The sequence below is a fragment of the Trifolium pratense genome, linkage group LG4 (genome assembly GCF_020283565.1).
Source record: "Trifolium pratense cultivar HEN17-A07 linkage group LG4, ARS_RC_1.1, whole genome shotgun sequence".
Taxonomy (NCBI): Eukaryota; Viridiplantae; Streptophyta; class Magnoliopsida; order Fabales; family Fabaceae; genus Trifolium; species Trifolium pratense.
This window is the reverse complement of record NC_060062.1, coordinates 5,744,140-5,757,268: the sequence shown is the minus strand read 5'-3', so window position 1 is coordinate 5,757,268 and position 13,129 is coordinate 5,744,140. Positions and strand designations below refer to the sequence as shown.

Below are 13,129 nucleotides of genomic sequence, written 5' to 3'. Positions count from 1 at the left end.
GAAGAACCTCATGACTTAAGTACCACATTGGACATTTTTGTTCTTGATTGCGCAACAACTAGGGAGATCCTCCTCACGGATTGTCGAACATATGGCCCAACATGACAAGCCCAAGGATGTGTGTTCCGGCCATACCGTAACGGCCGACATTGGAATAATTGACATTTACTGTCAAACAAGGCTCCTCAGTTGTTTTCCGACAGCAATTCATGGCGTTGATACGCTCATTAATAGTTTTGGCCCAACGTTGGAGGCTATATATACTTCTCTCATCCAGAGGAGTCAAGTACATTATTCTTATTCTGTAACTCTTAAAACATTTGCTCGACACTCTTACCACTTGAACGTCGGAGCACCTGCCGGCACAAAACTTCCCTCCCATTTACCAGGGCTGAAGAGGAACCCCACCAAACTAGGTCAACTGCTCAAGATATTCAATGTGAAACTCCTAACAAATCTCCTCCTAATATGAAATAGTATCTTAATTACGATTACAAACATAGTAGTATCATGCAACAATATTTTACCCACAAAAAGACACTAAATAAATACATACAAAATAGGAAACACTCCCTAAATTTCCCACACCCGTCAAAAACCATTCATTCACGCAATGAATGTTAATCACTAGCACTACTCATTTCCAACTCAACAACACTTCCTAGTACAATGTTGCCCTCTCCTCAAACTCAAAACCACTCTGCACACACATCCTTTAACTACTAATCATAATCAATAACCGTTTCACATTGTTCTTTTTCTTTTTCAACTCAAAAACAACAACCAATGACATACTCAAAACAACACACCCAAAACTACGTCGTTTTACCACCATGTCTCGTCTGCCTTTTATGGACATTGGCTCTAACGTTATTTATAACGGCAATTTTTTTACTAAAACCGGTTAATCCACAAATTGAAATGGAGGTGTTAACGGTACGGAAAGCAAAAGTTCATCCACTACCGCCGTTAAGTGCTGACGTGGTGTTATTAGTAACGGCGAAAATTTATAACAGAGGTTTGTTATGGATGGATTTAGCGGGAATTGATATCGGCGTTAAGTATCGTGGGTTTAAACTTGGTCACGTGGATTCGGAAGGTTGGCACGTGAATGGATGGGGTTCGGAACACGTGTATGGTGAGATTGAGTTCGGTGGACTTCCTTCAGCTGACGTGGCACATTTGATTCAGGATCTTGCTAAGGGTAGGGTCCGTTTTCATACTGCTGTTGGAGTTGCAGGAAAGAGTCGTGGACTTTTTTTCTTTCAATTCCCTAACATTTTCAAGGTATTATTCTATTTATTATTTATATATATTTTGACTAAATTGTCCTTATTTTATTTACTTTTGCACGAAATTAATTTCATATTATAGAAATTACTCAGTTTTAGTCATTTTGTTGAATTTTGACTTAAAACTGATGATGTGATGTATTCTAGATTAATTATTTACATTTATTAATTAAATTACAAAAAATAAATAATTTATGAAGTTAAAACTGAAGTATTTTCTTAAAAATTTTAGGTGTTGATCATTATTATTATATATCATCAAGTCGAATAACATATCATTTAAAATATTATATTGGAATAAGAACAACCAAATAAGTGAGTTTTGTTGTAGAATTTCATAAATATACTTGAAAAGATGCACTGATTGGTTGGTAACAATTTGTCTCTTGGGTTTAATTTTGTCACTTTTTATGAACAAGAGTCGATCATAGGTATTATTTCAAGTGTGAAACTCTTCTTCAAGTATGAGACTCTTCATGTTTGTGATCCAACACCGTGAATCTCTTCTGTTCTCTCCATCATAGGGATGACAATGGGTGTTCATAGGTGCGGGTTTGATACTACCCAAACTCACACTCATATATTCGGGTGTCACCCAAACCCAAATGTTGTTTGGGTGGAAAAATGAAACTCACACCCACACCCGTTGGGTTTGGTTTTTTTCACCGAAACCCGTAACAAGAACACGCATAATTGATTATCTGCTCAAACCCGACCATAACTACATTTGATAAAATGCAAAGTGTAGTATAATTTGGTAATATAGTTTGTAAATTTCAAAATAGTTTTTTTTTACTAAACAATTCATCAGATGTTATCATCACTACAACATGCACCAGTACAACATTCAATAACTTAAAAGGGAGCAAAATACATAGCGGTAAATTGGTAATTTAATATAGAAACGGGTGCGTGAATGAGTTTCGGGTGTGAGTTTGATACTACCTAAACCCACACCCATATATTCGAGTGTCACCCGAACCCAAACTCAAACCCAGTCAACTCGAATTTTGCCTGTTGGCTTGGATTTATGTTCAAGTGGGTCTATCGGGTTTGGATTTTCTTGTCATCCCTACTCTATCATATTGAACGGATTCTAATACCACTATTAGTCCTTTTAGGACGTTGGATCATCACAATGGGTTAAGAACAACGTCATAAGAAATTTAGTTTATGATTCTCTCACTTATATGTTGTTCACGCTCAGCCCCTCTTCTATTCATTGTGAAACTTTAAGTCACACTTTACATATCACAAAAAAATTCTTCCACTTACCCCATTCTTTGGACTTCGATCATTCAACAGTGAACAATTTTAATGTATGTTTATGTTTTTAAAAATGTCATATTGAATTGAGAAATATACGTGTTAATTATAAATTATCATTTCTTCAAAAAAAAATTATAAATTATCATTGATCTCAATTCTTAAATATTGTAAGACTTTTAAAATATGAAGTTATAAGATACAAACTATTCACTATAAACTTAAAAATTAATCTTGCCAATAAGAGCCTACTTTTATTATTCTATTAACTAATAATATAAACTATAAATTATCCTACTATAAACTTGAAAATTGACATGACAAACAAAATTCAAATAACCTAAAAACAATGGCTTAAAAAGGACATAAAAAAAATATATATTTAAATTACATAATCTGACCGTTCAGTTAAGATCGAAAGTTTTAAATTTAAAATAATTTTTCTATTTTATTTAAAAAAATTAACTTTAATAAGACAACCAAAAAAAACTTTTTTTATTATATGATTGCATGTAATTTTAATATGATGTAATTGAAATACCAAAAATACCCTCAATATACATACAAAATAGGAAACCACCCCACAATTTCCCACAGACCCACACAAAAGCTAAACCCTGAAAAAACCCTTCACTCACGCAATGTTAATCACTACTCATTTCCAACTCAGTACTTACAATGTTAGCATGAAATCAAAACCACTTACTCACTCAACTTTTACTAATCTCCTCTCACACTCAAATACCAATGACAAACTCAAAACAAAACAACAAAAACTACGTTGTTTTACCACCACCACCATCACCGTGTCTCGTATGCCTTCTATGGACCGTAATTCTAACAGTTTGTATAACGGCAATATTTCTACTATGGCCAGTTTATCCAGAAATTGAAATGGAGAGGTTAAAGGTGAGAAAAGCGAAGGTAAGTCCTCTACCACCGTTAAGTGTCGACGTGTCATTATCAGTAACGGCGAAAATTCATAACAAAGGTTTGTTGTGGATGAATTTAGCGGAGGTTGATATCCACGTTAAGTATCGTGGGAATAAACTTGGTCACGTGGAGACGGAGAGTTTGCACGTGAATAGGTGGGGTTTGGAACACGTGTATGGTGAGATTGAGTTTAGTGAACTTCTTCTTCTGACGTGGCGCATTTGATGAAAGAACTTGCTAAGGGTAGCGTGCTCTTTCATACTTCTGTTCGAGTTAATGGACATTTTGGACTTTTTCTCTTTCACTTCCCTAACATTTTCAAGGTATTATTATAGTATTTTTATTTATTTTTGGGTTAACTTTTTATTTTGTTTACATTTTTTTGGGTTAAATATATTTTTAAAGGAGAAAAATTTGGTCCCGTGAGTTTAGTTCTGTTGGCATGAACACTGCATTATATATGCATGATATTGAGATTCGAACTTCAGTCATCCCACTTACCCACCTTAAAGGTGGAATTTCTAGTCATTAGGTTATTTGACTAAAACAAAGTTGAAAATAATTTAGAAGGACTGACAATAAAAAAGTTGGTATATCTAGAGGAATAAAATAAAACATATTTAGCTTTATTTTTTGACTAAATTATAGTATTTTTTAACTTCATTCTTCAAAAATAATTCAATGATAACTTTTGTTCTCCTTAATTAATCGCTGAAATTTATAGTTAATTGTAGTTTCGATCCTTTTTATTTTGCAGAATGATTAAGCTCTCTGTTAGGTAAACATTAGTATATAGTTGATAAGTTAATTTATAATCGATGAGCTTGTAACAAATAAAGTAACTGATTAAATTTGTAGTATTTAATAAAATTAATAGTTGAATTAGTTTATTATAAGTATGAAATGACAAAAAAAACTTGTGTCATTGTGTGATGAAAACGAGGAAAACTAAACACATTAAGAACTTCCACATTTATGACTTGTTTATTCAATTTGACTTTGTTTGTTTGTTCTAACAGATAAAAGTATCATGTGATGTTTTGGTGAATTCGAAAAACCATACCATTATACATCAACATTGTGTTGAAAAGATTAAGATTAAGGTAGGTTCGTAAGTACACTCTCTACTCTCTTTGGATAACTTGATATTGCATTTGTCAATTAGTAATTTGCTTCTCTTGTACTAACTCTGTTTATGATTTCAATGACAAAATGAAGGACTAATTCCACAAATGCTCTGTAATGCATGTGAAGGCTCAAAAAGATGTTAGTAATGGTCATAATATGTATACATCTATACTTACAAGGGGTACATTAATGAAAAGGTGATATTATCTAAAGATGAGATCACATTTGTTAATATATGAGCAATTTCATTGATTTATATCTTAATAAATTCAATTCGAGAGTTTCTAGAATGAGAGTTGTAAGTATTTTTTTTATGTATTATAACTTTTTAATATGAGTGAATTAATCTAAAGTGACAAAATATATAATCACAACATTAAAATAGTATGTTTTCATTTTTTTTTTGGGTCATACTATCATGTGTTCGAGCACATGTTAAGTACTCAAATATAAAATTTATTTTAAAAATTGTGCATTCAATTTTTCAAATGCAAAACTTGTTTTCAATCTTCATTAATTGAACTAATAGTTGTTTGTTATTGTACTTTTTTTTGTTTATAACAGAGCTGAAAATCGAACCTACAATTTATAATATGTTACCCAAACTCTCACCGCTTTGTATAATTTCCATTCATGAATAATCAATAATTACATTAAAAATACAAACATTGAGAAAAGGACAAACACATCCGTGACTAGTTCGAGAGGATGGTAAGTGAGGCTTCCGCATTAGGTCTCATATTTATTTAGGCCTCAATTTTATTGTTTTATGTTAATTAGTTAACAATATAAGTTACATAGTATAAATTTTAATTAGAATTAATTATTTTAAGTTACATAGTATAAATTTTACTTACTAATTTTGCTACCATGATTTATTGAAAAAATAATCAATCTTAGCTTGATAATGTATTTAATATTTAAACTTGTGTTGTTTAATATTTTAAAATTTAATTAGACTTAAAAAAACTTCTAATTTTTTAATTATTTTTCATGACCTCATTTCAAATTTCAGTTTAGGCCTCTAATAAATTGTACCATCCTAAACACAATGTGAAATAATATGAATGAAATTGAGAATGTAGAAAATAATTTTCTTTTTTTGAATCATAGAAAATAGTTTTCTTCCATTATTTTGGATATTTGTGAAGTGTTACTTTTTTTTGTTGACTCAGCCACTTGTTTACTTTTAGCTTTGTTACTTACACAACATTTCTCATAAAAGGTGACAAAATTATCCTCACCGTTCTTTTTTTCTTTTTCCTTTTTAATTCCTTTATCGACTCAAATATCAATTTAATGGCCCACCAAAACTTTGTGAGCTTTAGGATTAAGAGAGTAATTAAGGATGAAAGGATCATTGATCACTTTAACAATAATCTTTATTTTCATTTTCTCCATAGTTCCAATCAAAACTAGAAACCTGGGAGGAAAATGGATGATGAGAGAAAAGAGTGTTGGGTGACATGATAAAGTTATATTAATGCATGACTTCACAAAAGGCATATGTCTACAAGGAGAAAACGGTTAAACAGATATGAAAATTTTATAAAAAAATAAAAAATTATGTCATTAAATTATGCATGCTTAATTATAGACCGACCAATCTTTATCTTTGGTGACTTACACTAAACCTAAATAAGTTTGCATCTAAAAACAAATATTAATATATTCCTCAAATTGTTGCTTAGTTTATGGGTTGTATAAACCAGCTTTGTTTAAGTCTTAAGGGCCCAAATGCAAAATCTATTACCGGCACACCAATGTAGTCCCATCGGACTTGAAACATTCTGAATATGAGTTTAAGAAACTGCAAAGAGAGTGCTTTATTATATTAATTTTATCACTTTGGTAGATTTCTTCAACTTATTTTCAATTTCTACAAAAACTGCAAAGAGAGTGCTTTGATGATGTGTTACTCTTGCATTGCAAATAAAGTAAATTTCTCCAATAGGTGATTCTTCATGACACGTGATGTAATTCTCCTAATCAAAAGTTTTTTTTCTTCTTTCAAACCAGCAAGTAGTTAATATTAGTATGGTCAAGAGTTTCACATCGGTTGAGAGATTGCCTGAATAAGTGTTTATATAGTAGAGGCAATTCTTACCTTATAAGTCGGTTTTGTAAGGATGAGTTAAGCTCAATACTCATTTCTAAGATGGTATCAGAGCCTCTCCACGATCCGTTGGGCCACCTGTTATCAAGTTTCCGCTATCGGGCCACCCACCGTTTATATCCACGCATCAAGCCCAATAGTGTTGGGCGTGAGGGGGTGTGTTAAGAGTCTCACATCGGTTGAGAGATGACTTAAATAAGTGTTTATGTACTAGAGACAATCCTTACCTTACAAACCGGTTTGTAAGGATGAGTTAGGCCCAATACTGATTTCTAAGAAGTATCGTTAGTTTTTCTAAGTAAAAATTAAATTCTAATCGTTTTTTTCTTTTTTGTCAGGTAGTCTAATGGTTAGAAATTCCACTTTTTTTTAAGGTGGACAAGTGGAGTGTCCGATGTTCGAACCCCGATTTCTGCATATAAAATGTGATGTCCCTTATCAATTGAGTTAAGCTCATGGACAACTTGAAACTAAAGCGCCCACGTGACTACGTAGTATTATTACAGTCACAAAAAATCTTTAAAAAACATATCATACCAACTTGAATTGCTGACATCAAAAGAAATTTTAATCTAGCTTTGAGAAACATAATACTACAAAATAAATTTGAATTACCGACATCATCAAAAGGAGTTTCTAATATCCAATCTTGATCCTAAGCTAAAAGTATGTGCTTTGCTGAGGTGGTGATGAGGAAATTGAAAAAAGAGAAATAAAAGTAAGTTCATGCCATCACTATATAAATAGCATTTAATCTAAGTACTAATGCAATCACTCCAAGCACATTGATTCCTTAAACAATTTTTTGCTTCCTATATTCTCAACTCTATATACACATTATACACCATCATGGACCTTGAAACTAATTGCAATTGTCTAAGCACAATAAACAACATGTGGTCAAATTATGAGAGAATTGGCAACGAGGGTATTGTATGTGTCAATGAGTTTGTCATTAGAACGAAGATTAGAAAATTGAAAAAATGGTGGAAGAAAATCAAGAGAGAAAGGACAATTTTTAGATCATCCTCACCTGTGTTTCTATATGATCCTAGCTCTTATTTACAAAATTTTGATGATGGTTATTCCAATGATCCTGATGATTTTTCAAGATCATTCTCAGCTCGATTTGCAGCACCATCATCATCCAAGATATTTGAGAAGAACATTGAAGTGGTTGATGAGGATGAAATTAATATTGGAGATACATGATGAGAGCTAGCTAACAACATGGTTTAATATTTTTTATTTATTTTTTAGCACCACAACATGGTTTAATATTGAGTTCCTTAATTTGGACTCAATATATTTTTATTTTGTATTTCTTGTGAATTGTGATTTATAGAGTTGTACAAAGATTTCAGTTGTCTAATTAATTATCTTGTAAATATATATCAACTACTACTCCCTCATGTCCCTTTTATAAGAAACATTTTGGAAAAAAAAATTGATTTTTTTATAAGAAATTTTGATCATTTTTCAAATGTTTTAAATGTTTAATTTGAGTTATGTCCTTATTTATTATGAGATAGAATTTTATTAAAATAGGTAAGTTAGTTGAATTAAGTGTAATTAAAGAAGGGTATACATGAAATAAATTAAAATTTATAAGAGTATTAGATTTTTTCAAAGTGTTTCTTATAAAAAGGACCGGAGAGAGTATTAGATTTTGTAAAAGTGATACTCCCTCCGTCCCAAATTATAAGGAAAAAAATTATTTTCAAGAATGTTTTTTCTTTACTCTCATAAAATTAAATGCAAATTGCATTTAATTTTCTTTCTCTCCCCTTTTATCAATAAACAACAACAAATAAAAAATTTATTTGTATCTTCTCATACAACTTATTCCAAGCAAAATCCACAAAAACATATTTCAATTTATTATGTTTTACTTTCTCTTATAATAAGTTTGATTTTTTTATTTATTTTTCCTTTATAATCTAGGACGGAGGAAGTATATTTTATATGATGATTTTATTCAAATTATCAACGTGACCACAACTACCGTACATAATAATGAATCCAAATTAAACATTCCGCTGTAAACCAATTTATCTTTTGCAGAAGAATTTGGAAACAATTGTGATAATATCTAAAAGATTGTCCGATAAATTCTTATGAAAAAAAATCAGTCTTAAAATATGTGCAAGATTTTTTTTAATTAATCATTATCCAATAGATCTTTTTAACTTTTTTTGCATAAAATAAAAATCCAAAAAAAATCCTAACGATATAAATAATAACTCAAGCTTTATTTATAATCTTAAAATAATACACAATTTAATATATCAATTTATGTTAGGTGCAAAAAACTCTCATGGTTGAGGGTTTTTATAAAATCCCAAAATACAATAATGTATTAGTGATTTTATCCACAATCCTAAGAAACCCCAGGATTGAAAGGACAATACAAAGAAGTAAGCTTTCCGCTAGTGGCATATGCCCCATCAAGGTTTGATAAAATCCCTAAATACAATAATGTATTAGAGATTTTATCCACAATCCTAAAAAGCCAAGGATTGAAAGGGCAATACAAGGGACTAAGCTTTCCGCCAGTGGCATATGCCCCTTCAAGCTTTGTTTGATGTAAAATATATTCAACAACTCAATGACATGTCGTTGTAGAGAGATCGTGTTACTTCAAACCATTGGAGGAGAAACCGCAAGCATTGCCGCATGTTGCTTAAATATACTATTAAACCCAATATCACACCGAAGTTTGAAAGGAATTTGCAGTTTACAGAGATTTCACGTACACCGCGGTGTTTTTAGTTTCGATAATAGGAGGTTCAAGTACTCTAATGTACGAGTATATGAACCTCTAAGCCATGTATGAAGCTTAAGTACTTTATTGTATGCCTTCTATTTTGCATTTTTTTTCATTTGATTATAATACGTCAATTAAATTTGAAATATTTCTTTAGTTGAATTGATAAAGGATAAAGTTAAATGTCATAAATATTTCCTACATTGTTCGGGTTATATTTATAAAAATTTATTATTTGTTATACTTTTGTTACCGAACTTTTTTTATAAATAAGTTTTGTTTATTGAAGTTAAAATAGTAAATGTTTAGAATGAATAAAATGAGTATATATAAACATAGAAAATATTTCATTATATATATAAGAGAAAGATAAAAGTTGAAAGAAAAGATAAAAGAAAAATATGAAAATTGTTAGGAATAGGCTTATGTTTGCTTAGGCTTAGTAGTGTGTGGCTTGGCTTGTGCAGCAAGCAGCATATGCAGGCGCGCGCGTTGGCTGGCCTGGCCTGCTGTTGGGCTTGGCTTGGCTTGGCCTTGTAACTAGTCTAACTCATTGTATTGTAACTAAGCCTATATAAGGCATTGCCTATGATGAATAAACTAGAGATTCCACTTTGCAATTAACAAGTGGTATCTAGAGCCTAAAGATCTAAACCTGAGGAAAGAGAAAACTGCAGTTTTCTCAAGAACAAAACCGTTATAACCGTTTTTTTTTGCGCTAGCTTCTTCTTCATCTTCAAGCTTCTTCTTCAAGCTTCGTTCTTGATCCATTAATGGATGAATCCAAGCACTCTCAGTCTCGTGTACCAAAGTTTGATGGACATTATGACCATTGGTCAATGCTCATGGAGAATCTCATTCGTTCCAAAGAACTTTGGTCCTCCATTGAAGAAGGAGTCACGGTAGCACCTGCAAACGCCACAGCTGAAGAAATTCAAGCTGCTAATGCTAGCAAGCTGAAGGATTTGAAGGTGAAGAATTACTTGTTTCAATCGATCGATCGTTCCATTCTTGATACAATTCTTGATCGTAGTTCCTCCAAAAGTATTTGGGATGCGATGCGAAGAAAGTATCAAGGTTCTACAAAGGTTAAGAGAGCTCAGCTGCAAGCTCTGAAGAGAGAGTTTGAGGTTCTTGAAATGAAGGAGGGAGAATCTGTGGAAGATTATTTTTCAAGAACCCTAGCTATTGCAAATAGAATGTCTGCACAAGGTGAAAGATTGCAAGAAGTTGCAATTGTTGAAAAGATCCTGCGATCCATGGTGACAAAGTTTGATTATGTGGTGTGTTCAATTGTGGAATCCAATGATGTAACTACAATGTCAATTGATGAATTGCAGAGTAGTCTCATTGTTCATGAAGGAAGAATGAAGAAACCTTCAACAAAGTCACAAGTGAACACTGAAGAACAAGCTTTGAAAGTTTCACAAGGTAGAGGATCTGGTTCTGGTAGAGGGAGAGGAAGAAATTCCAATAGAGGTCGAGGAAGAGGCAGGCAAAGCAAAGAGATGGTTGAATGCTACAACTGTCACAAACTAGGTCACTATCAATCTGAATGTCCAGATTGGGAAGGTAATGCCAACTATGCTGAATTTTATGATGGTAATGAAGAATTATTGTTAATGGCTAAAACTGAACAGCAATTCTCTGATACAATTGGAAAATCTGAGAACTGGTTTCTAGATTCTGGTTGTAGTAATCATATGATAGGACACAAAGAATGGCTGTTTAATTTTGATGATAGTTATAGTGACTCTGTGAAGTTGGGAGATGATTCAAAAATGCCTGTGAAAGGGAAAGGAAACATCAAACTCAGCATTAATAACATTGTTCATGTAATCAGCAATGTATATTATGTGCCTGGTTTGAAGACCAATCTTCTGAGTATTGGTCAAATACAGCAAAAACAAGTTTCAGTGGTGTTTAAGAATGATGAATGTAAGGTGTATCATGATGATAGAGGCCTATTGTTCACTTCACACATGTCCAAGAACAGAATGTATGTGATCTCTGCACCTGTTATAATGCCTATGTGTCTGAAGACTGCCAAGCAAGAAAGCACCCAACTGTGGCATGATAGATATGGTCACTTGAGTTTTAAAGGGCTCAATACCTTGTCTAAGAAGCAAATGGTGAGAGGTCTACCTGAGTTAGAAGACTCTGATGAGAATTGTATTGATTGCTTGACTGGTAAGCAACACAGAGACATCATTCCTAAACAAGCTAATTGGAGAGCTAGTGTGAAGCTTGAGCTCATTCACTCTGACATCTGTGGACCTATATCACCTCAATCCAATGGTGGATGCAGGTATTTTATGACATTCACAGATGACTTTAGTAGAAAGACTTGGTGTTACATGTTAAAAGAGAAATCTGCTGCATTTGAAGTTTTTAAAAGTTTTAAAGCATTGGTAGAAAAAGAAGCTGGTTGCTCTATCTTATGCCTTAGATCTGATAGAGGAGGAGAATACACCTCTAATGAATTCAATGATTTCTGCAGTAATGAAGGCATAAAGAGACAATTGACTGCTGCATACACACCACAGCAAAATGGTGTGTCTGAAAGGAAAAATAGGACCATTTTGAATATTGTAAGAAGTATGATCAGTGCTAGAAAGGTACCTAAGTCATTTTGGCCTGAAGCAGTCATCTGGGCAACATATCTTATGAACAGGAGCCCTACTTTTAGTGTTAGAGACATGACACCTGAAGAGGCATGGAGTGGTAGAAAACCATCAGTAAATCACTTTAGAGTGTTTGGTTGCTAGCTCATGTTCATATACCTGACAGCCAGAGAAAGAAGCTTGACAGCAAAAGCAAGACATGTGTTTTGCTGGGAGTAAGTGATGTATCCAAGGCCTATAAACTCTATGATCCAATTGACAAGAAAATAATCACTAGCAGAGATGTTGTGTTTGAAGAGTCAAAAGGATGGGAATGGAACAAGCTACCACAGACACATAGTACTGATAATGATGACTGGTCCAATGATGAAGCAGAAGATGATTCAATTCATGAGGATATTCATCCAGTTGAACCAGTCAATGAAGTTGATGAAAATGCAGCAGGCAATAGTGAAGATGAGGACATGATTATAAGTAATAATACCAGTGATAGTGAAGGCAATAGTGATGGAACAACACAGCTTGCTCCTAGAGTTAGAAAACCTCCAAGGAGACTTGACATATATGTAACTGGTAGAGCAGCAGAAGAAGAAAGAGAACTTCATAATCTAGCCATTTATAGCACTAGTAAAGATCCCAGCACATATGATGAAGCAATGAAACTTGATGTTTGGAAGGCTGCTATGGATGCTGAGATGGATTCAATCAAAAGAAACAACACCTGGGAGCTCACTTTGTTACCAGATGGATGCAATGCCATTGGAGTTAAATGGATCTTCAAAACAAAATTTAATGAAAAGGGTGAGATTGAAAAGTACAAAGCAAGGTTGGTGGCTAAAGGCTACACTCAGAAACAAGGTATTGACTACAATGAGGTGTTTGCACCTGTAGCTAGATGGGATACAATCAGAGCTATACTGGCTCTTGCAGCTAACAACAGATGGAGTGTGTTTCAGTTAGATGTGAAGAGTGCTTTTTTGCATGGAGACTTGACTGAAGACAT

General features: G+C 32.9%; 2 protein-coding genes across 3 annotated transcripts; both read left to right on the top strand.

Annotated features, from left to right (window-relative positions):
- The first annotated feature begins 601 nt into the window (after positions 1-601).
- On the top strand, positions 602-4,909 carry LOC123921628. 2 transcript variants are annotated; one of them, XM_045974256.1, is made up of 3 exons: positions 602-1,287; positions 4,511-4,588; positions 4,710-4,909. In XM_045974256.1, exons 1-3 carry the CDS (start codon positions 787-789, stop codon positions 4,713-4,715), a joined length of 585 nt encoding a protein of 194 aa, XP_045830212.1. In that variant the 5' UTR covers positions 602-786; the 3' UTR covers positions 4,716-4,909. The 2 variants fall into 2 exon arrangements, with proteins under 2 accessions (XP_045830212.1, XP_045830211.1); XM_045974255.1 differs by having other exon boundaries at positions 4,511-4,594.
- A 2,675-nt stretch (positions 4,910-7,584) lies between these two features.
- LOC123922004 lies at positions 7,585-7,947 on the top strand. The gene has a single exon (XM_045974750.1). The coding sequence runs from the start codon at positions 7,585-7,587 to the stop codon at positions 7,945-7,947; it is 363 nt and encodes a 120-aa protein (XP_045830706.1).
- Positions 7,948-13,129: the final 5,182 nt, after the last annotated feature.

Excerpts from the sequence above, each read along its gene's own strand:
- LOC123921628 (XM_045974255.1), top strand. The coding sequence starts at position 787 with ATGACATACTCAAAACAACACACCCAAAACTACGTCGTTTTACCACCA. Across the intron at positions 1,288-4,510 it reads AATTCCCTAACATTTTCAAG|ATAAAAGTATCATGTGATGT; the intron begins GTATTATTCTAT and ends TTGTTCTAACAG.
- LOC123922004 (XM_045974750.1), top strand. The coding sequence starts at position 7,585 with ATGGACCTTGAAACTAATTGCAATTGTCTAAGCACAATAAACAACATG.